Genomic DNA, 23,707 nt, shown 5'->3' with positions numbered 1-23,707 from the left:
TCGATTCATTCTATCAAAAGATATGATTAATTTTGTGAATTCAAGATGTAAAATATTACGACAAGCAATCTGTTTGTCAAAACTGAGCATTTGAATGTTGTACTTATATTAGTTGATCGGCCTATTATTAATCTTTACACAGAAAATCACACCTTTATAAGTAACTTTGGAAGAAAAAAAAAATATGAAAATTTTGTTTAGCCGAGGTTAAAGTAGCTCCATCTGTGGTAATCTGTGTTAAATAAAATACATAAAATTTGTCAAAGGAGCGAGGTGGTAAATGACAATAAATTACCATGCATTCTTTATAGAGGATTATTATTTCAACAGATGGAGTTGTGTATTTTCCGTAATTCACCATATTTTAACACGTAGTGTAATTTTTCGATAGACATTTCAATAGTGTTTGTCAGTTTGCCGTGCCACATCAAAATCCAACTATAATTATTACCTTGATGAAAAGAAAATTAATAGTTCTCAGCCAAATTTAAAACGGTGCCATCTAAATTATTTTTGAACATTATGTCAAAATGATGACTTTAGTGGAACAATTAATTATCATTTAAACTTACAGATGGAGTTCATATCATTTTTTCATAAACATAGTTTAGCTTATCTTCCACTAATGTGGTGGCCTTACTTTGAGTGAGTAGTATTAAGTAGACCTTAATTATTTTTTCTGATGCAAAATATGTAAAATTAATCCTAGAAGAAAGGAGGATCTATCTCTCGCAAGCGCTGCTAAGCGTGAGGTAGGTAGGTAGGTAATGTAGGATTCTGTGGCTTTAAAAACAAGCCCAGATACAAAGTGCAGATAAGAAATGGGAGCTTTCTCTATTTAATACCATACACACGTAAAATGCTTTATGCGTCTGAAAACGTACAAATTACGCGCCGCATACCAGAGACATGCTTACTTTCAACTTCTGATCGCAAATACACTGTTCACGATTACGAACAGTCTCAGTAAGACCCGAGCCAAGTCTAAAAAAACACCTTTTATATAAAACTACGTTTGATGTCATTCAATCACAAAGACAGAATTGTTCTCTGTTGCAAATCCTATCCCCCTATATCCTATCCTAATCCAGAATGCATTGCAGGTGTGCATTGCACAAAAACCAATGGTATCCTATTCGAGAAGTCAAAGAGTTGACCTGCCAACGTCAGCTTCTGCGCTAAGCAAGTGTTCTTAATATCATCCTCCGAGCCTTTTCCCAAACTATGTTGGGGTCGGCTTCCAGTCTAACCGGATTCAGCTGAGTACCAGTGCTTTACAAGAAGCGACTGCCTATCTGACCTCCTCAACCCAGTTACCCGGGCAACCCGATACCCCTTGGTTAGACTGGTGTCAGACTTACTGGCTTCTGACTACCCGTAACGACTGTCAAAGATGTTCAATGACAGCCGGGACCTACAGTTTAACGTGCCATCCGAAACACAGTCATTGGTGTCTAAGATATACTTAGAAAGTACATACAAACTTAGAAAAGTTGCATTGGTACTTGCCTGACCTGGAATCGAACCCGCGCCCTCATATTCGAGAGGTTGGTTCTTTGCCCACTAGGCCACCACGACTTAAGACCTCTTAATAGTACCATCAGAATTACATTCATCGTTGAATGAGAAATGAATGTGAGAAATGAAAAATGAAATGAATAAATTTTCAGAAACCACAATAACAGTAGGAGCCAAAGCGTATTATCGCTTCATAGAGCTCTGATTGGCCCCAGGTGACCAAGTCAGGTCTGATTTGTTCGTTCATCAGATCTTTGAAAGTGTTTCGGTGGATACTTACTGTCGTCCTGTTTACGTGTGACACAAAATATGGTATATAAACGTCCTCCGCAAGAGCGAAATTTTCCCGGTGTGCGGTAGTGACGCACAGTATACAACACTTATGTTTCTTTTGATTTGCTGGCTCCACCAAGAAATGACAAATTGCGAGCATACATTTTGAAAATCTTGGCAAAACTGCAGGTTTCAAGTACGAACACATGAAGTGGACTCTCACAGATACGTACATTTTGAATATTCGTGAACCACATTAGGCGTGCGCGATCCTCGGGCGTGTGAGTAGCGCGGGCGCCGCGCGTGCATCGCGAGCGCGCTGCGTGAGCGTCGCGTTTTGCTGCCCTGCGGCATTTGCACCGCTCTCCTTGACGTTTAACTGTTAAGGTGTTTAGCGGGCGGCGGGGATAGCGGGCGAAGGGGTGAGAACGCAACTCGAGCGCCGCGTGCTCGCCGCGACCGCGTCGCTTGCACTCTTCACACATGCCGCAGGGCAGCAAAACGCGACTACTCACACGCCCGAGGATCGCGCACGCCTAATGTGGGTTCAGCCTTACCATAGTGAGTAAGTGCACAGAAAATCCCCGTCATAACAGGGTTTCTCCCCAGTAGTGAAACTATCCTACCCTATGCGCCTGCTGATGATGATGACTCATTTTATCATCCATCCAGCTATTCCCCAACTATGTTAGTGTTGGCTTCCAGTCACCGAATCTGTTAGCGTACCAATATTTTGCTTGGAGCGACTACCTATCTACCTATCTTCAATCCAGTCAACTACACAAGACGATATCCATGGTAAGACTAACAGACTTTCTGGCTTCTGATTAGTCGCAGCAGCTGCAGAAAATGTACAAATGACAGCTTTGTCAGACTCAAAGCATATAGACATAGATTATAGATGTTTCCTGTGAAAATTACTAACGCACCATACGTAATAATTTTCCAAATTGGCTGACTACCTAGATCCAGAGATATTCACAACGTCACAAACTTGACTTCTTTTGTTTAGATAAATGGTCACATCCACAACACAACCTTGATCAATGAATCTATGCGCCTGCTAAGTGCTAATCCTAATTATACTGTCACGTGAAAGAATGCACCTACGGGATAAGTAGTATTTTGACGATTCTATATTGCCCACGCAGACGAAGTTGCGGGCAACAGCTAGTTGATTAATAAAATTATACCTACGTGGATAACAGATAATCAACGAAGCCAATTAACTAATTACGATTAATACCAGCAGTCCACTGAGCATAGTTATTATAAAGATAAAGTGGGTGAAGTTATGTATGAGTGGGTCGGTAGTACAATTCCAGGAATTTGGATTTCCACTACCAGTGTGGGCTAATTAATAGAGGAATGTTAACCTACTGTCGGAATGTTGTATTGTTTGAGTACCTTCAAAATAGTAATGCGGGACTCGATCAATATGTGTTTGGCTGTGTACATAATAATATCTCAATAGATAATATTTGGAGCGTTGTTGTATTTTCTGATGTATTTCTTAGACACCATTGACTGTGTTTCGGATGGCACGTTAAACTGTAGGTCCCGGCTGTCATTGAACATCCTTGGCAGTCGTTACGGGTAGTCAGAAGCCAGTAAGTCTGACACCAGTCTAACCAAGGGGTATCGGGTTGCCCGGGTAACTGGGTTGAGGAGGTCAGATAGGCAGTCGCTTCTTGTAAAGCACTGGTACTCAGCTGAATCCGGTTAGACTGGAAGCCGACCCCAACATGATTGGGAAAAGGCTCGGAGGATGATGTTGTATTTTCTGATGAGATCTGTATAAAATCTACAGCGGGTTTCACCAAGCCATGTTGGCTCATCGAAAAGTTTTTAAGTCACAGTTTAGAATTAAAAACCTCACTCTAATTCAAGATTAATTACTTTTTCATTTAAATTACGAGTAAAACTTTGTCATTATCATGAATTGAAGACACCTTGTACGAGTATTATCACAGCTGACACCGGCAATAAAGGGTTGAATTTTAATCGCTAACTTCACCTTCATACATTTGATTTTAAATTACTTTAAGTTAATCACTTAGAATTTGAACTCAAAACATTTCTGAAGTTATTTCGACAACAATGTCGGGGTAGAGTGTGAATTGTTTAAGAATTGAGTTTCATGTTTTCCCTGTTCTCTCGTGATTGGATCACGCACGTGCATGTTTTTACAATTTCATGAAAAGTTCAACAATCTTCCCTGCGTATGGAGTTTGCATTTAAAGGGTTCATTCGACGCCTGTTTGCAAATGCCGAAACTTGTTCCTAAGTAAAACAGTGTAGTACAAACATAAATTGTTGATGTTGTTCCTAAAATCTTTGTTCCTGTATAAAAATTATTCAAATCATAGCCATTTTGCATAGGACGCTCGTATAATAAGAACATGTGAGTTTACATGAAAGTTTCACACGGAAAATACCGCAGTTTGTGAACGCTTCAACATGTTAAAAGCCACTAACTTTATATTACCCTTTCTGTACGGATAATTACGTGCGGTTTTGTTCTCTGATATGAACGTTCGTTAAATAATAACTTTTCGTGTGCGAAATGAAATGTTAACTTTAGGCTCTTTGTAGTATAGTAAATGAATACACGTCATTTTCGCTGCTTTGCGTATTTTTTGTTGTTTTTTGACAAACATATTTATGTTTAATCCTTAGCTGGAGTTTTAAGCCGCAGTGTTTTCACGTTAGTGGGGCTGAAAGCTAAATAGTTATACACAAAACAAGAGGCGGTAAGTGAAGCAAAGTATCCTTGTGGATTTTCGGCTGGTTATGCATTAATTTATATTTATGTGACAATATTAATGGACCGTAACAAAACACGTTTGCGCGGCACAATAAAATTAGTCTTTATTAGTCTCTATATCAATAAAACGGCTATAATTTTATAACATTCCGCGACACTCGTAAAATAACGTGAAACAGTGCGAATCAAACCAATCCGTTTCACTACGGTTATAAAGAACACAGTAAAATGTTTCATGTTGATTACTGTTTCAGTAAGACCTACAAGAAAATCATTTTTCTAATAATGTATCTGAGAAAACATTGGCCCGTGTTATGATGGTTTGGTTGTAAAAAAGTAATATTAGAAGCGACTGAGCCCGATCGTAAAAAAATATAGCAGAAGGCAGGTACGTGGACATTGTAGAAGTAGCGATTATGAACTCTGTGGAAATGTTCCTCTTGATATAATATGCTTTGTACCTTTTGCAGCAGGCGGTGTTATTGTTTACAGATTATGTACTGAATAAAATAAACAGCTTTTGGCACGGGTACCAATAAAGACACAAGATAGAATAACTCGAGTTGTTGCTATACAACATGATATACCAAAATAACCTTATTTACTTGAACTACATAATATCAATGAAATTAAATAATAATATTTATTACATGATATTCAACAAGGTACGAGTACCTACCTGAACTAGGTGTACGCCCATGATACAACCTCTCTTTTGAAGTTTAAAATATAATGATAGTTGAAGTATGCACAAGGTTATAGGCATGTACCCAACAAAAACCTCGAAACTCATTGTAAATTTATCACGTTTGGGATTTCCTCGGGCCTTCAGTTTCCCTTTGGCTTACACCGCTACCCTTACTTTTAAAACATGCATTATAAAGTTTTGCTGCTCCGTTAGGTTTCTAACTGAAATTATGCGGAAGTCCGCTGCGTATCAAAGGTCTTACATAATTTAATTTGTCTATCTCTTACATAATTTAATTTGTTTCTCAGGTACAATTTCTACCTTTTTCGAATCTAATTTTTATGGTATTCTCTGAAAAAGAGCATGCAATATGTATGTACGTATGCCAAATACGAAAGTTTGGAAAAATATACTGAAAGTAAGTAGGTATAGTTGCATCGATAGAAATACTTTTAGAACTTGAATTTCTTCGAGTACTCAGTCTGTCATTACTTCGTTAAAAGTAAGTAGTTACAAGAATCAATTACCTAAAAGTAGGTACCTACAAGTTTAGAAATACAGCTTTCGTCTAAATCCTGAAGGTGACTTACATCTAACAATGAAAAGAAATCATTCAATTACTACAAAAACGAGAACAGTTACTCACTTAACCGAATAACGAAACGCGATCCTAATTCAATTCAGTTACTTTTTCATTGAATTTCAAAGGTAGAAATCTACCCTCTAGTTCTAATGGACAATCAACTTAGTTAATTAACTGAATGGGCACTAAACAACAGTAAACACGTATAGTTGATCGAGGAGGCGATCGATAGGAGGCGAGCTGAGGGCAACTTTGATTCATTTGGACCTAATCCGGGTGCCCGCTCCCAAACTATCTCATTAAACGCCCAATTTGTTCTCGGATCATGCGAAGACTTTAATCTTGCGGCTTGGCAACTTGTCGCGCTCCTTGCCATCGTTATAGATAGAGGGCGTCATCGATGATTTTAATAGCACCTATCTGTAAATGTCCCTGGGAAAGTATTAAACCTGAAACATTTCATAAGTTCATAATTTTAAGTTTACGTAAATGCTTGTTTCTGAAAAATTCTAGGAAGAATGTTGAATGAATTTGCCAAGGCCACTTTTTTCATAAAGCATTAATGATTTTTAAAACAACACAATTAAATCTTCCTTAATCCGATCGCAGCAGACACATTAAATTCACAGATAAACTGTATTACCAACAATTATTAATCTCATTTAAAATTTTAATGCTTTCTCATTAAAGTAATCGCTTCATTCTGAAAGTTTACAGACGGCATAGAGACGAAATTGCAAATTAATAATTAACAACAGTTCTCTAGTGCCAAAAATGCTTGAAGATAGATAAGTAGCACTAGCTATCAGAACTATTTAGACAAGTACCTTCTTACAATATCATTGAGTACTACTGTAGTGCTTCAAACGTCTAGTTACAAATGTGGAATGTGTATTGTCGTGAACTTGCGACGGTAACACAAAGTCGAGATTCTTCAAAAGAGGGCGGCATAAAAGCATTGCCACAAAAGACTTTATATTTATACCTGCACGTATTTATAAGTGATATTACCTTTGCTTAATGTACCTTTATTATTTAAAAGCATTTTGTTTGTAAGTGTAGCGAGCAGCCATATGATTTCGAATGCTCATGAAAATTCTATGATGTTAAATATACGAGTAAACAGGAGTCGTTTATAGACTGCGATTTGCTTTGAGCCGGAAAAATATGTATTTGTTTTTATCATGTATTCTCAGAGCAGTATACCTACAAACAACTATTATGGCCAAATATCTTAAGTGCATTAGTAGTTAACGATAACAAAAAAGTAATTATTTCTATTACCCAATTAAGTAACGGTTCTCTCCTATTTTCTTCGTACCTTTTAAACAGAAAACCTTAATGAATCCTACCTCAAGTTTAATGCACAAAGTCTCAACTTAGTTCGCTTAACGTTGGATATTGCGGCCAGAGATCGCCAACCGTTTATGTGTCTTCGACATACTTCCGAAAGTGCTTAAGGCACAGTCGTGGTTAACGTCATTAGGTGGCCATGATCCTTTCGTGACACCGAAACTCGGTAAGCCCCTTAAATACTTTCCGTACATTAGGGGATTTTCACACATCTTTTTTAGACTCTGGGAAAATTTTTGGAACTTTTGTCATTCTTTTTTCGTAGTTTTTCCTTGGTTGTGGTGTTAAATACATTTTGCTAAATGCAAGAAAAGTTCAAGAGTTCTCCTTCAAAAGTAATAATAGGTACATTCTTGCAAAAAATATCTGTAGAAAATAAAAATGGCGTGTGATGAAAATCGCAACCGCACAAACTTTTTCAAGCGAGCAAGCAAACTGCTGGTCTCATTTCCCGATAAGGCCCAGCAAATGTGTCAAGCTTTAATAAGGCGAGAAATTAACCTGTCGGATCAATACAGTGGTGGTGTTAATTTGCATGCAAAAGCTTAGGCTCTGAGAATTTTACCTGCCGCTGGTCAGTGGGCTGGCCGTCACAGGAATTAATTAAAACTGCAATTTATCTCACGTAGCTGGACGATAGAATGTGAAACACTTTAGCGGCATGTCATATGGCGTCAAATACTATTTGCCGGTTTTTATGTGGTTATATTTTTTAAACTTCCATTTCCCGGCCACGCTATAAAAAATAAATCTATTTTATAGTTCGTTTAATAAATCTCCTACGGTTATAGGTCCTCGTTGTGCACCCTTAAGACTAAGTTGAAATGTCTCAAGTAATTACGCCGGCATCCATACCCTTCGCACCGGGACAATGCTTCGCAGTGGCAGAAATAGATACGATGGTAGTGCTTCCTTAGATGAGGTCGTTTACAAAGAGCTGTACTTACGTGCCTATAAGATGCTATAAGTAAAGCGTGGTTGGAAAATGTGTGTCGGAATAATTGAATAATATTTCCTCAATTTTAGAAGTATTTAAATTGTCCTCAAAAAACGAGGTTTTGAAAAGAAGGTGAGATGGAATCGTGAAAAATACATAAAGCTTAAAACAATACTTTTCTGCACAAAGTAATTGAATGTTCTTTGATGTGGCAAAAGAGTATTTTTAGCTCACCCAATATTCAGCCAGCACGTAAAAATCCGAAAGCTCGCAGGTGAAGATCAATATCGGGGTCCGGTTTCTTCTTTGTGAAAAATAAATAGGATCATGGCGAGCACATATAGAAGTTTATTTGTCCACCGCACAAACTGCGTACTAGTGAATAAGTAAAACCTCTGCAAATAAGGGCTCTGTACAAATACAATCTTTATTTAACGCCGCTCCACTAAAGGAATCTTGCCTCCGAATGAGATTAAACATGGTATGTTTCTAAATATTGTGTAGTGTAAAATGATATATTTTAAGTACTTTGCACTATTTACATAGTCATGTATAAAGATAAAAATCTTTTATATTTAGTTCTCATGAGATATTTTTGTATCATTTTTTAGTTGCTATTTACGCAATTTGTTATGAAAATTTGGACTGTAACAATATTTTAATTTGATATAACGGTTATATTTTAGTTTTATAGACGGACGGACCTTCTAGTAATAGGTAACAACACACATTCAGAATTTTTAATATGGATATACTTAAGTTTACCTAATAAGTATTAAGTATGCCATTAAATTTTACTACCAAGTTCCCGCTGTCTGTTATCCCTAATTTAACTTCAGCACTTTTATGTACGACCTTCCACATAAACGAACGTTTCCTAAGACAGCTTACATCAAGCTGAAAATACATTATGTTCCAAGTTCGACGGGGCTATAATTCAGCAAACAAAAACACGTATGTTTTCAAGGAAGACGGCATTATTACTTGTGTTTCTACTCCCAAATGGCAATGCGCCGTTAGAACCACGTTTCTTCTAAATAGAAAAGTTTTAATTCGTTGTGGCGGGGCACGATACGAGAATACCTACACATTTATATCGTATAACAGTGTATACGGCAAACGTAGAATGAGAGTCAGGCGCCTGCTCCAAAGTTCCTCTTGTTTGGCAACTCCACAACTTTGTACTTTGCTAAATAACACTTATATTGATACCTCCTTTGTTGATGATACTAGCATTACCAACGCTTATTTGACTAGTTCATTTGACAGAACGTTGTTAAAAATTAATATATTTGGACTTTAACGAAAAGTCGACGTCAGCATTTAATTAGAGAAGTTAGAGTTTTAGTTCTACCTGAACCCTAGTTACTAACTGTCGACGAACAAATAAAACGAAGGTAAGGTGAAGTTGGCTTGTTTCGAGTTTAGATAATAGATCCGTTTTTCATTTGTTGACGACGAATTTAATTTGTAGTTGTTACATAGTCACAAACTATGTAATTGATTATTATTGAAACTCAATAATATTTTCTTGTGCCTGTAAACGTGATTGCATCATTTTGTATATCAGAGCTGAGCTTGAAAATTAATATTCAAATTGGAAACCTCATCGAAATATAGATGAAATATAGATTTTTAGATTCACATAGGAATGTGAATAAAGCTGTTTAGCAATTGTGAGGAATTAATATGAAATATTTTTTATTTATTTTACCAATTGTTAGGCATTTACTTTGGCGACAAGCGTTTAAGTTAGAAGTCTAATGGATGTAGTCACGGCTACTGGCACCTATTCATTGTGAGCCAGTAAATCGTGTTCAATAAGCCCATTCTGTATGACTGGTTGAGTCCAATTCAATTTCGCATTCAGCCTCTGAACGTGAAATTCAGTTGCCTCAAATAGGCTATAAAGTCACTATGACTAACGGCCTGTAAAAGGGTAATGAATAGGCTACAATTAAATGATACTTTATATTAATGATCAATTGTTATAGTTCTTGTAAATTATGATAGCCGACCTTTTGCTGCAGTACACTTTATAAATTCCAGATCAGCTGGTGCAGTATTACAAGAAACTTCACAAGACTAAAGGCGTTCTGTAGTGGAAGACTCAAGAGTTAGATACTCTAGAAATGTATTAACTTTTAAAAATTGGCTACTATCCAAAACCTATAGTCTTATGTAACGTTTATGTTTTAACTTTCTTACGGGAGCTATTATGCGGCTACCATCGGTAGGTACAGTACGTAGATCGAAGTTGTTTACTTGGGATGTAAAATAAATAGATGACCAAACTTGCGGAGTTCCATAAAGCCGCATGTTTAGTTTAGAAAGGACGGCCCACAGTCCACTTGATAGCGTCTTAATGTTATTAAGAAAACGTTGTAACAAGGACCGCGTTATATGGACACTAGTGTCGTGTCGGCTCGAGAGGAACTCTCATAATTAAGTTTTCAATGGAGCAGAAATGTGGTTTAACGGCAAACACCGGGGGACAAACTAGCCCGCCGCGACTCGCCAACTTGCTGTACCTGCGGCTCGCTTCATTTGATATGCGGAACTTCAAGCGCCCTTCTCAGTGTGCGTCCATTTTAATTGGCCTGGAAACGCCTTTAAAGTCAGCGCTGCAGTGTTTACTAAGTGGTGGAGTCGATGCAATAACTTGTTTCAACCGAGCGCATCGGGCGGGAACTACAATTCTTCATGGACGTTGAAGTGAAATAAAAGTGCGATATATTTCAAAATGGCATTTATCCTCGCTCGCGTATTACAGCGCGTAAAAGGATCGTTGAAGGCACTCGGCTCGTGCGATCAGTGAGTTTACGCCCCATACACTCGGAACTGTCGGGCTAACGGCGTGAGGCGAGGGGGCCACTTAGACATGCCGTCTTGACATGTTGCCAGCCTTTTTGAAATATTTATATTTTTTATCTCTAACCAGACACGTAACGAATCATCGTAAACGTGCAAAGATTTAGTACGCCGCTTATCTCGTTCTACATGTTAAACCGAGTTTCAGTAATCTCTGTTGTTATTTCACCAGCTACATGTTTGAATAACAGTGGAAAATGTTGAGCACGGACATTAATTATTACATATCTATGTTTTAAAATTTGAATAATGTATCATCCTCTCATGCCGCACACCGCAACAGCCGTTCAAGTACCGCTGAAATTAAAATAATAATTTGGAAATAAACAGTATGATATTGCAGCTAATTTAATAATATTGAAACCATATCCAGGCCACAGTGTTTAATAGGGCCTTTGTAACTGAAATAGAACTTATTTAAGGTTTGTATTCTCTTTGTAATTATGCTGTTCATTTCAAGCGCAATAGCTGCACGGAACACTATTAGGAGCATAGTGATGTTGTACAAGACAAGATTAAACTTTGGTGTTGGTCGTATATTTTATTTATAGGTGCAGTTGGTCTCTAAAACCGTCGTATGTCTGTGTGGTAGACTAGTAACGATATCGTGGCTGTGTATTGTAGCTAGTGAGCAACAATTCTAGTGTAATGTCGCGAGACAAGAACTCGGAGCGCACCTGCTAGTGTTGTCCCGTGTATTGTGCTAAGATACGGCTGCACGCTATTCACTACTTTGTTACACAAATGAAATGAGAAGACGTTACTTTGATACCATTTATTGCTAGTGTTGTTCGAAAGAATATAGGAATGTTTGCGCTGCGAATGTGTTGAAAAGTTTTCGATTTGTTTGAACACTTTTTGAGCTTCACGCGATGCATAGTTTAAATATATTGGAGTTTGATATTGATATTATTAGATATTGCTGTTTAATGTTTCCTTAACTTGTATTTGTATTGTGAATAATAGTTTCTAAGTTATGATTGGGGTACTCAGTCATCTTTCCGTATGCCGGACATGGTCAACCGAAAGTAAAATGTATGTGTCACCCCATATCTCGTTTTTTGTATTCCTACGAGTAAATTTAAAACAGCCACTCTTGTATCACAATAAATACGGAAACAGATAAAACAATTTCCCATAAATGAAAAACAATCACGACATTTAACTAATCTTTGCTGCGGAATACATGAAACTCAAGTGAACATTCAGAATCAGTAGAACGCTCGTCTTCACTTAAAACGCAATACCATCAAAATGATAATAAGAAGAACTTCTGTGTTGTTTTAACATCTTATTATCTCGACGATATGTTAATTAGTATTTGAATGTAGATTGCTAAGTTAGCAAAGATATAGATCTACGTAAAATACATGGCTATGAAAGGCACAATGAAGTAGAAATAAATCTATGCGACCGTTCAGAAAGTGGAATAAAAACGCTGTGAAGAAGGCATTAGAACATCAAAGGATGCAAGAAATCCTATTACGAATAAACTCTTTGAAGTACCTATTGAGAGTCTATCACTATGAAAATATGAAGTTGTGTGCTAGATTCTATGGCTGAAAGATATCTGTTTTTAAGTTCTTCATGGAACAACTTGACGAAAAAAGTAATATTAGGCTCTGCGCTCCGCTTTTTTCACGTGCGACATATTCCGCGCCGCAAATGTAACAAACAATTGACAGCTAAAAGTTCAAACGATGGCACGTGACCAGGCGACACGTATTTTGCAGGTCGGAAAAAAACCGCAAAAAAAAAACCGCGCGGAAAATCCGCTGGTATGAATGCCCTGTATCATCTACGAACGTAAGTGGAAACCAACCCTATTGTATGTAAGTATAAAGAAACCAAGCATTAACCAATAGCTGATGAAATAACACTCCTGTAGCTTACTCATCATAAGTTGGTATAACTTTAATTATAGTTACTAAACACGTTAACTAGTTTCGGCAACTCGTTTGTACATTCGAGACTTAATTAAAGTTGTGGCGGCGAAGAATCTATCATGTCTTGACGTGTTATAAAAATGTAATAGTAATATAATAGTTTTATTTTATTCGTACTCAACTATACCTTAGTAATATACAGATAATTCAGTCATTTTTAGGCACATTTTTTAAATTACCTTCTCAAAATATTCATCATCTCATCATCAGCTTAGTCCTTTTAAAATTATGTTGAGATCGGCACCCAGTCGGACCTGACTCTAGTGAGAAAATCTTTTTTACATGCCTATCTGACCTCCTAAACCCTGTAATTACCCCTTTCTAACTGGTTGCTGGAAGCTGGTTATCGGCCTTTCTGTCTTTAAGTACAACCTACTATATAGTGAAAGTCTACTTTCCCTACACCCTAAATAAACACAAATCAAGGGTTATCTGTATGCACTAAGATTTTAATCAATTACAACCTGATTATAGGTGTACGGGAACCACAAAGCTTTCTACTACAATTGCTTTGAGGTGACCGGGTTACAATATGATTAAGAAGGCTCATGTCTCACGATACTCCTACAATCAGTTCAGCAAACAATGGCGTTTTAACTTGATTAGGTAAATAGGTATTAGGTATACTATTATAATTCGACGTGAGAGGTTTAATGAGGCCGTTACTTGCTTGAATGCGAGTCAAATAGTACGAATCGCACAATGGAGTAATTAATTGTTATTTTGTGCCTACAATGAAAACGTACGACATTTCGACGAGGAATCAAGGTCAGGTCATCGTCAATGGAGCAGAGAAAGAAAGATTTTTGTTTGTTAATGAATTGCATTACTAATTTAATTTATTTCACTATGAACTTATCTAAATTACTTTTCTGAAGTCCGCAAATGCAGCTAAGACGCCTTTCTTTTTATGCAGCCAAACCTCAAATTACTTAGAGCAAGATTTTCAACCACTTCCTTAAGTAACTTTTTACGGATAAAAGTGTTATTAAGGTAAATGGATTGACGCTTCATTACTTTAAATCGGTTCATTAGTTTAGAAGCTCCATAATGACGAGACATCTGCATTTATGGGCATACAAAATCCTTTAATCCCACAAAGGGTAGGGAAAAGTTTTTATGTTGAGTATATTTTGTAGTGTAGTAAACTGAGTTAGTTATTTATGCATCAGACAGTGATGGTGAAATGACTTGTGTCCACGGGCTATGATAGAGATACAATCGTAAACCACGATAACGGTTGGGCTGTAAACCTTGTCGTTTGATTGCAGGGTCGTGACAGTGCACAAAGACACAAATTGTTGTCTGTTACTATAGTGCTTCGGTACGACTCAGCTAGCATTACATTTTAGTTGCTTTACGACTTCAAATATTGCGTATGCGGATGGACAGAGGTTAATAGTTTGACGGCGTGTTTGGGCGTAGTAGCTGAGCTACTGATTGCTTTGGTGATGGCCGCAGGGTACCCATATTCTTGTACGACAGCTTTTATTGGGCAAGTGTACTTAAAGTCAGTTCGGTAATGCTCTGGTGTTTTTTTACAACTAGGGAAAGAATACATTTATCATTGCGTCGATCTAGTTAACCAATGAGATGGAACTTTGCCGTTCTTGTTTCTAAGGAGGCTAGAATAACAAACTCCCAATTTAGACCTTTCTGGAATCCTTGAACATTGTCAATATTGATTTGAAATCTTGCGATGAGAACTTTATAAATATTTAATAATCGCAGAAGCCGTTAATGAAATTCAACTGTAATGAAAGTCTTTGCTAGTGAGTTTAAGTGTTATCCAAACGCGGGAGACGACAGAGTAACTTTGTTAATGATCTTGCCAATGTCTAAGTCAATTTTAATCAAATCACAAAATTGCTCTAAATGAGGGAATCCAATTATTTTGTAAATGGGTTGCAAAGGGCCGATGCTTGTGAAGCTTGTCGAAATAAATTACGTAATAATTAATGGGTTTACCAAAAATATTTCTTTTGATGAGTGCTATGGTATTATCTTTTGACCACGGAAAAGTTTGTTTTAACTACTAAACTTCTATCAATCTCTAACTTGCACTTGAATCCTCTAATTAACATATTCTCGTACTCTTCGATGGAACTAAGCATCTCCAAAATAATACGACTGGATCCTCGAGAAACAGCTAGTATATCATACAGATTCAATTCTCGCTTAAAAGCATATATATACGGTTCAATATCGGGGCCCCTTAAATTCCGTTAAGGGGTGTATCAAAATGCGTCGACTCGAGACACCTATGGCTGGGCCCTTTTGATAAAGCCTTATAACATATTAAGCACAGCTTATTGAGTATTTCACTCACAATTTACATAAGTCAACAAATAATGACACGTCTCGTTGCTCTTAATTAGATATCGAGTTAGTCTTTTGTTTGTTAGTCATGTGTGAAGTTATTGATTGTGTTATGAATACATTAATAAGCTAGTTGTGTATATTTATGTATTCATAGTTGTAGTTGTGTGTGTATCTATGTATTTATAGGTTGCAGACCCACTCAATACGTTATATCATGTGTCTCCCTTGTTTAACTGTTTAACATTTTAAAAACATTGGTGAACATTACCGTTAATCATTATGAGTAATCTGATTAAATGAAAACTGTCACTGAAAATAATAATATTTTAAATGCTCAATCTTGTATCAACTGTAAATAAACAAAGTCAACAGACCTGCAGACACCGACTTCTACAGCCCTTATGAAAAGTTTTGTGAAGTCTGTTTATTTTTCTTTTGAAAAACGGGTTTTTCAAGGTACGTAATCAAATGTTCTAATCTAGTATGTTAAGCATGAGGTCAATGACATGTCTTGATTTGGATTTAAAAGTTCGTAGGTATACATACTTCCAAGTTTTTCTTTTTTCGTTGTTATACTTACCTACTTTTTATATTAATTGTGCATTGATTCAAATTGAGAACGTCCTCCTTTTGGGAAGTGAACAAAAATAACTTTAAAATAATTTATATACACGATCCCACTAGCCAGCTCCTATTTGTAAAACCCGCAGCAACCCACACGAACTACCAACAAACCAGCCACTCGAAAGGAATACGGAACACATGTTACACAGCCAACTTACATTTCCACATACAACTCGCCTCAGGAGTATTGCTCACGCGTGTAGGAGCATAGGAGCCTGTTGCTCAACCCAATTACCGGCCAGTCGATGCCCGCCGCGTCCGGTTTAATTAACACTGTTCAGCGCATTACCGACTATGGCAAATACTACTATTATATGTACCTAATTTGTGACGTCCGCGCCGAGTTATACGGCTATAGCTCTCAATTGTTTTTTGTTTTACTCGGATTTGTTTTAGATATGTTTGTTGTTGTATGATTGATTTCCACATACAACTCGCCTCAGGAGTATTGCTCACGCGTGTAGGAGCTCATAGGTGCCTGTTGCTCAACCTAATTACCGGCCAGTCGATGCCCGCCGCGTCCGGTTTAATTAACACTGTTCAGCGCATTACCGACTATGGCAAATATTAGATACAATTATATGTACCTACTTTGTGACGTTCGCGCCGACGATAGCTTTCAATTGTTTTATTTTTTACTCAGTTTTGTTTTAGGCAGTTTTGTTGTTGTATGATTGAGTGTGTTTCTGAATTTTTTGTTGTATTTTTAGGTATAGAAGAATACTAGTTATTATTTTCTGTTTTTTAGGAATTTCGGGAATTAGAATGGTATACTATTCATTTGTTTCTATGCGGACTATACACCGACTTCGTAAATTGAAGTAACTATTAAATAATCTGTGGCATTGGAAATAATAAGGTAGCTACTTTATTCATGAAGGAAATGTTGTGTTTATTTTTATCTTTTTCTTATTTAGCCATAGCAACGGAGATTCGGTAATACAGAGGTATACCGAGATCCAATTAAAAAAAAATAAGATATTACCTACATATGTATGAAGTTTCTCCAATTAATATATTACGTACTAGCTGGTGCCCGCGACTTCGTCTGCGCAGGTTTAGTATTTCGAACAATATATTTACAAATTGTAGCCTATGTGTTATTCTGATGTATAAGCTATACATATACATTCAGTAGTTTCTGCGTGAAAGAGTAACAAACATCCATACATCCATACATCCATACATACAAACTTTCGCATTTATAATATCAGTAGGATGAAGCCTACAAACGTCAACAAACGAAAATCTGTCTCCGTTAATAGACATTTCCAACTTTATTGGAAAGAACAGGCATCTGATGACTATTTTATTTCTCTTTTATTCTGAGGGCAGCCAAAAACTTACTCAATGAGACACTAAACTGACATACGGCCAAGGTATAAAGTACGATGCTAGAAACTTTGACACAATCCGAAATGAAACTGAGATCGGATCTGAAAATTTCACATATCAGATTGGCTCGAGAGATAAACGGATGGGTAACAACGCTGATTGTAGCTAAGTACATAGACCATGGACAAATGTACGATCGACAAAGCAAGAGGCAACTGATTGTAGTACTTGAGTAGCGGACGGTACCGTTCTGTTAATTCATTTTGGGATTCTGTACGGGCAATTTGTAATATAGAGAGACGCAGTTCCAATCTATCGGCAGCGATGCAGATTGCACGAATACCGGATGAACAGTGTGCGATTTATTGCATGCCTACAAATACTCCAACGCATATGTTGTCACGGTACCATAATTTATTGTTTAAGCATGTCATCAAATTCAGCTTGTTACTATACGATTTCGATTGACCATTCTTCCTCTTTTTGTTGGTATGTTTGAGTTTTTATTCACTTTTAAACCAATATATCCATATTCGTGAAGTGAATGGTGTTAAGTTCATGAATTAATTATTTTATTGGTCCGAAACCTGTAGGTAAATAAAATAACGAAAAAAGTATTAAAAAGGCTCAAAAGTTGTTTTAAAAAACCTCCCGAAAATTCAATCCCACCAAAAACATTAAATGTAAAAAAAGCCAATCCTCTACGCAATTCCTCCACCGTAAAAAGTTTTGAGATCGCATAGAAGCCAAGTCCTGTTCAACTTTATTTGTAATAATAAATCAATATTTTGTGACCATTTCAATAGTTTCGTTCACTTAACAATAATATTGACTTGGCCATGAGCACAATAAACTACAAATATAATACAGCATATCTTGGAGAGGTGAAAGTCAATCATGAAGTTTAATATCACAGAATTAAATACTTTTTGTTTTTTCAATTGTTACTAAATGACCGTCAGTCAGTATCATCCAAAATCATGAACTGCACATTTACTATGGCGCATGTTTGGTCCATGGTGATCTCAAATTCCAATCAGTCCAATCGTAAAATCATGTCCATATAGAATGTATCAATTCAATGGTATTTACACATTATTTCAGGGAGCGACTATTAACTTGTGCTCATGGCCAAGACAATATTATTGTAATGTGAACAAAACTATTGATATAGTCACAAAATATTGATTTATTATTACAAATAAAGTTGAACAGGACTTGGCTTCTATGCGATCTCAAAACTTTTACGGTGGAGGAATTGCGTAGAGGATTGGCTTTTTACATTTAATGTTTTGGTGGGATCTAATTTATTTTTTGTAGGTCTCCTTCTACTCTAAGTATATAACAAATTAAATTAACTTACATGCAACTAACTAAATATATAACAAACTAAATATGTAGACCTAAACTAGCACGTAAACAACATTTTTTTTAAAATAAATTAAACAATTTCGAAATTGTCGAATTTTTTAATCGAATATCTTTTAGAATAAAAGAGATTTATTTCAGAGGTAGATGGCGCTATCACATGAAATTGTTTTTTTAACTAAAACCGTAGCGCGATTTAGACCAGGACAACGCCATCTATCGAGCGAGCATGCAGTATTTATCGCACTGCATTAATATGAAAGATTTTATCATTATTCATTTTATTGTAACCTAGCTTTTTTATTCATATGTATGTATATTTAATACATAATAACAATATACCACACTACGTAACAATAAAACAAATAGTAACATTTTGTACATAAATAAATAACAAAGTTATCAATGCAGTCAAAATTCATACACAATGTTCTTGAAAAACCGCAAATATAAATTTGTTTCCTATTTTTTTATTAAGTTTTAAGGTTTTTATAATTTTCCCTTTATATGTAGCTAATAACCTATCTTGGTGCCAAATTTGAAGGTTCTAAGTTTGCTAGAAGTACCTTAGACTTTTGATGATCGGTCAGTGAGTGAGTCAGTGACAAAATGGTGTAACTTTGATCGCTCATAACTCGTAAACTATTTATTCAAATTTCTTGTAATTTTGGGACTGAGCTTGTTCTAATACTTACTCTTGGTCATCGAAAACCTAAACTCCTAGCTTTGTTCACATGGAAGATACAGGGGGCTGAAATAGCCGCGAAACGCTTCGAGAAAAGATGGTACGGCCGTGCCCGCTTTGCTCGAGTCTTGGCTGGGGCACTGCCGTGCCCTCAGATAAAAACTGTGTGAAAAACATTGATGTGTCAGTATATTTCATCTCGCCTCGCATATGTAGGGAGAGCGATCTTTGAAAGCGCCACGGCTAGCGCTCAATTCTGCTTCTCTTGGCGCCTTTGACATTTTCCCCACGTGAACGAATTTAGTTGTCAAGTGAGCACAATCAAGCCTCCATCGAACGCTGCACAAGTTCCTTGGTTCTTTTAAAATAGGTAGAAAGCATATTATTTTATAAAATAAAATATTAACTGGTTATGAAAGATAACATTGCAGGATTGTTAAAAAAAAATATGACCTGGATTCACGAAACATAATTCCTGAGAAACTTGGTCATAGCTTGGATAATTTTACAGAATTTTCAAACATTTAGAACTTAAAAATAAAATACCGCATTAAAATTGCTATTTGTGAATAATAAAACGAATTTCCTCTTCACTGAAAATAAATATTAAATAACCTTTAAAAATATAAGTTGGTAAGCTTGAACGGTAATGTGGTTTCCTTAAAACATGGGTTAAAATTTCTAGAACATTTCTTGGTAAACGTGTGTCGCGTTTGACGCCGTTGGCCGAAGGTGCGCGCTGAATAAAAATGTGATGTTCAATTTACGTCTGTTTCAAATAACAATTTTATTTTACTTGTACACAATTTTTCATCACTTTAGTGAACAATTTCAGGGAATAATGTTTGTTTATTGATTTCTGACACTTAAACGAATATTACACATTTAAATAAAACTACTTTTACGGTTTATCCTGGTAATAGGTTTTAATATTATTTAATCCCGACGTTTCGGGTCCTTTACAGCATCCAAAGTACCGCGATAAAATCCGTAAAAGTAGTTTTATTAAAATAATGTTTGTTGTTGAATTTATGTAGAACCGAACTTTCAAGTAATTTCAGATTACTTAGGTCCAAGCTGTAGGCACAATTCGGTAGCCGGCCCCATGCATAAGAGAGTGATCTAACTAAAATAACCGAGATAGTTAGAAACAGTTTTCTACCTACTAAAGTATTTCGGGACGCTAAGTCTGAAGTGAACCATTTCACCCTACAGAAAAATTCTACTGCGCCGATACAAAATATGTATTTGCCATATTGTTCTAAACCTCTAGTTTGCCGAAAGGATATTTACTACTTTATAACTTGCAGTTTTCTTCATTCATTTGTTGTTTAGGTATCAACTTCCATTTGTTATTGGTTGTCTATTATTTGCAAATGCGGTTTGCTCGTACATTTTAGAATTTTACAATGTTTTGCTAGTATTGTCTGTTTTGATAGTTTTGTTTTTCTAGCCACCTGTTATAAAGCGGGACTTCGGTGGGTTCGACAGTAGTCTGCTTAGGTACTCAGCTTTGTAGTGTCCACTTTAGTCTTGTTGTGAATAATGAATTTCTTAGTTGTATCTGTTTTAATATGTGTGTTGGGTAAGTAGTCCTGTTATATTGTTAAGGTTACTCTTAGGCGTCGTCCTAATTGGCAGCGATCGCACGATGGCGCGATGCGTTTTTCATCTCACGATCTCACTATCTCACTTGCGAGGTTCAAATAGGACACTCTGATGAAATCTGTATGTTTGAACTCATCGAACGACGAGAATGCATCGTGTCATCGTACAATCGCTGTCAATTAGGACGACGTCTTAGATGAAAAACGCATCGCGTCATCGCGCGATCGCTGCCAATTAGGACGACGCCTTATGTTCTTGAAACGATCCCCGGCTTATATTTTTAATGATGAGAAGTATTCTTTCATATTGATAAAAAAAAAACAACCAAATTCACACAAGGCTCTTTGTAACAATCTTATAGCCAAGAAACACGAAGAGTACTTGTGTATTTGTAACACTTTTCTGCAAAGACGACTAAATGGATTTTAATGAAACTTATCAGGTTATACATATAGCTTATATACCTGAATAATATTTTAAAAGCAACTTTTTATCCATGTGCGGGCTATAGGTATTGTTTGTGAATCAAATTGCGGACAATTTTTATTTTTTTAAATTGTTTAGTTTTTCGAAATAATAAAATGATATCGATAGCGTTATTATACTCTCAGTTTTCTGCATTTTTTATTGAATTCGAAACCACTGACAGTTTGTAACAATTGAATCGAAATGTTATATTTTTATTTTCAGTGGAGAAGATTTCCACTTACAAAACCTTCTCAGCCCTCAACAGCATCGTGTTCACCAATATTGCTTCACCTAAACGTATGTTATATTTATAGTAACCCACACACTAACTAAACAGTTTCCAATCAAGGTTTGCAGTCGCTCCAAGGTCTGCCGGGGCTGTGCGAATGTTCGAAAGAGTCACCGCGGCCCTGGTACATAAAAGGCCTACGACGGAACACGACGGTTTTTAGTCAGTAAGAGTCTGACACTCCCTCACCGTTGCTAACCCACAGCGGGAGGGGTCATTTGATGATTTTTGGCGTTGTAAAAAAAAAAAAAGGTTTGCGGTCGGTCTGATACCGGCTCAATACCTGATCTTTCTAATGTGCGAACTCATCTTAATACTGATTTATGAGCCGAAACCTACAATCGGCCGACTAAAATGTTGCAGTATGCTCTTAATTTGAATAAAGCTGATATGGATGAAAATAATAATAATAATGTCTGGACACATTTTCACACACGGTCGGTTATGGGTGTTATGGGTGCTAACACAACTGATAAACTACATATAGCTACATATATACATATTGATAAATACATATTGTAACACCCAGACCACGGCCAACAAACATGCTCATCACACACATGTCGACCGAACCGGGAATCGAACCCGGGACCTCAGGTTCGGCAGTCCGGCATGGTGACCATTGCGCCATCGAGGTCGTCAAAATGAACTGTGGCAGTCATTATGATCCAAAGAAACTTTATGCATCTGCAGTGTCTGTTTTTAAATAACATAAAAATCACTTTTGCAATGTAATTGAAAGTTAATTGAAAATTATATTTTTTTCAGAATATGCTCACAGTGAATATTATTTCGGAAAATGTGCGATCCACAACAAGGAACTCCTCGGACGCGACCTTATAAAATCAGATAATATGATAGGATCAAAGATTGTTCGGGTAATTTGAATTACTATTTTTGACGCTATAAAAACTAAACCCTATATTGAAATATGAATTACACCTTTAAATTTATAGTAATAAAAAAACACAATCAACATTAACTACAAAATATTATTTCTGTAAAATCATCGGCATGAAACTTGAGCGCTGACCTTCACCTGCGCAGAAGTAATTGATTGGGTCCCTTTTGTGGTAGGAAGTGAGGCGCGGGTTCGGGCTAAAGCGGTGATTGGCCCGCAGCGCATCGCGTTATAGCCGTCACTCGGGATTTGTTCTTTTCGTTGGTGAAGGTCAGCGTTCAAGATTCGTGCCGATGATTCTAAATGTGTATTTTGATTGTATTCCTGGGCTTTTTGAGCACATCAAATTACTCTAACTAACATGTTTTATGTAATAATTTCAGGGTCAACTTAATTTAACAGACAACGAACCATATCCTAACTGCGTGTACATAAGAGCGACTTCTGCTTTCGGTGACATGGTTAGGTTCCAAACATATGCATTCAACGTTTGTTTCGTCAAAATACTTCATAACCACCGCGCCCAAATCTTCACATATCACTTCTATGAATGGTTCATACCTGCGGAAATGGCACCCGGAATTACTTGGGAAATATTCTTCTTCCGCGCCTGAATCTTATATTTACAAGGTATTTTTAGATTTAGTCAAATCAAGTCTAACCCAGTCTAACCAAGGGGTATTGGGTTTCCCGGGTAACTGGGTTGAGGGGGTCAGATAGGGCAGTCGCTCCTTGTAAAGCACTGGTACTCAGCTACTGAGTTACAGCTACTGGTTAGACTGGAAGCCGACCCCAACATAGTTGGGAAAAAGGCTCGGAGGATGATGAAGGTATTTTTAGATTCAAGCGAAGAGGAGCAAATTTTTGATGCCATTTATTAGTTTTAAGTTGTATATAAATTTATTTTAAGTGTTCTGTAAATATGTGTAAGTACATTTGTTTATGTTTTTGAAATGCCTATTTACTAAAATTACTATTAATATTACCACTGAAAATATTCAGGTCTTTTAAATAAATACGTCATCTTCATATTGTTAGCGATCTAACCAGCGGAGAAATAAACGTATTTTTAAATAAAACTGTGTTTGAATGCTATGGAACAAACATGATTATAATTTTGTTCACTCTCTAGACTGGCAATGGGTACATTGTCCATTCGTGAGGCGAGCAC

At 36.6% G+C, this 23,707-nt stretch overlaps 1 protein-coding gene across 1 annotated transcript; it reads left to right on the top strand.

Moving 5' to 3' along the window:
* The first annotated feature begins 20,776 nt into the window (after positions 1 to 20,776).
* On the top strand, positions 20,777 to 23,404 carry LOC126053770 (uncharacterized). Its single transcript, XM_049836738.2, has 4 exons — positions 20,777 to 20,855; positions 21,569 to 21,643; positions 22,404 to 22,513; positions 22,920 to 23,404. The coding sequence occupies exons 1-4, from the start codon at positions 20,816 to 20,818 to the stop codon at positions 23,148 to 23,150; spliced, it is 456 nt and encodes a 151-aa protein (XP_049692695.1). The 5' UTR covers positions 20,777 to 20,815; the 3' UTR covers positions 23,151 to 23,404.
* Positions 23,405 to 23,707: the final 303 nt, after the last annotated feature.

Source organism: Helicoverpa armigera, chromosome 3 (assembly GCF_030705265.1).
Source record: "Helicoverpa armigera isolate CAAS_96S chromosome 3, ASM3070526v1, whole genome shotgun sequence".
Classification (NCBI taxonomy): Eukaryota; Metazoa; Arthropoda; class Insecta; order Lepidoptera; family Noctuidae; genus Helicoverpa; species Helicoverpa armigera.
Note: the sequence above shows the minus strand (reverse complement) of the source record. Positions and strands in the feature narration are given on the sequence as shown.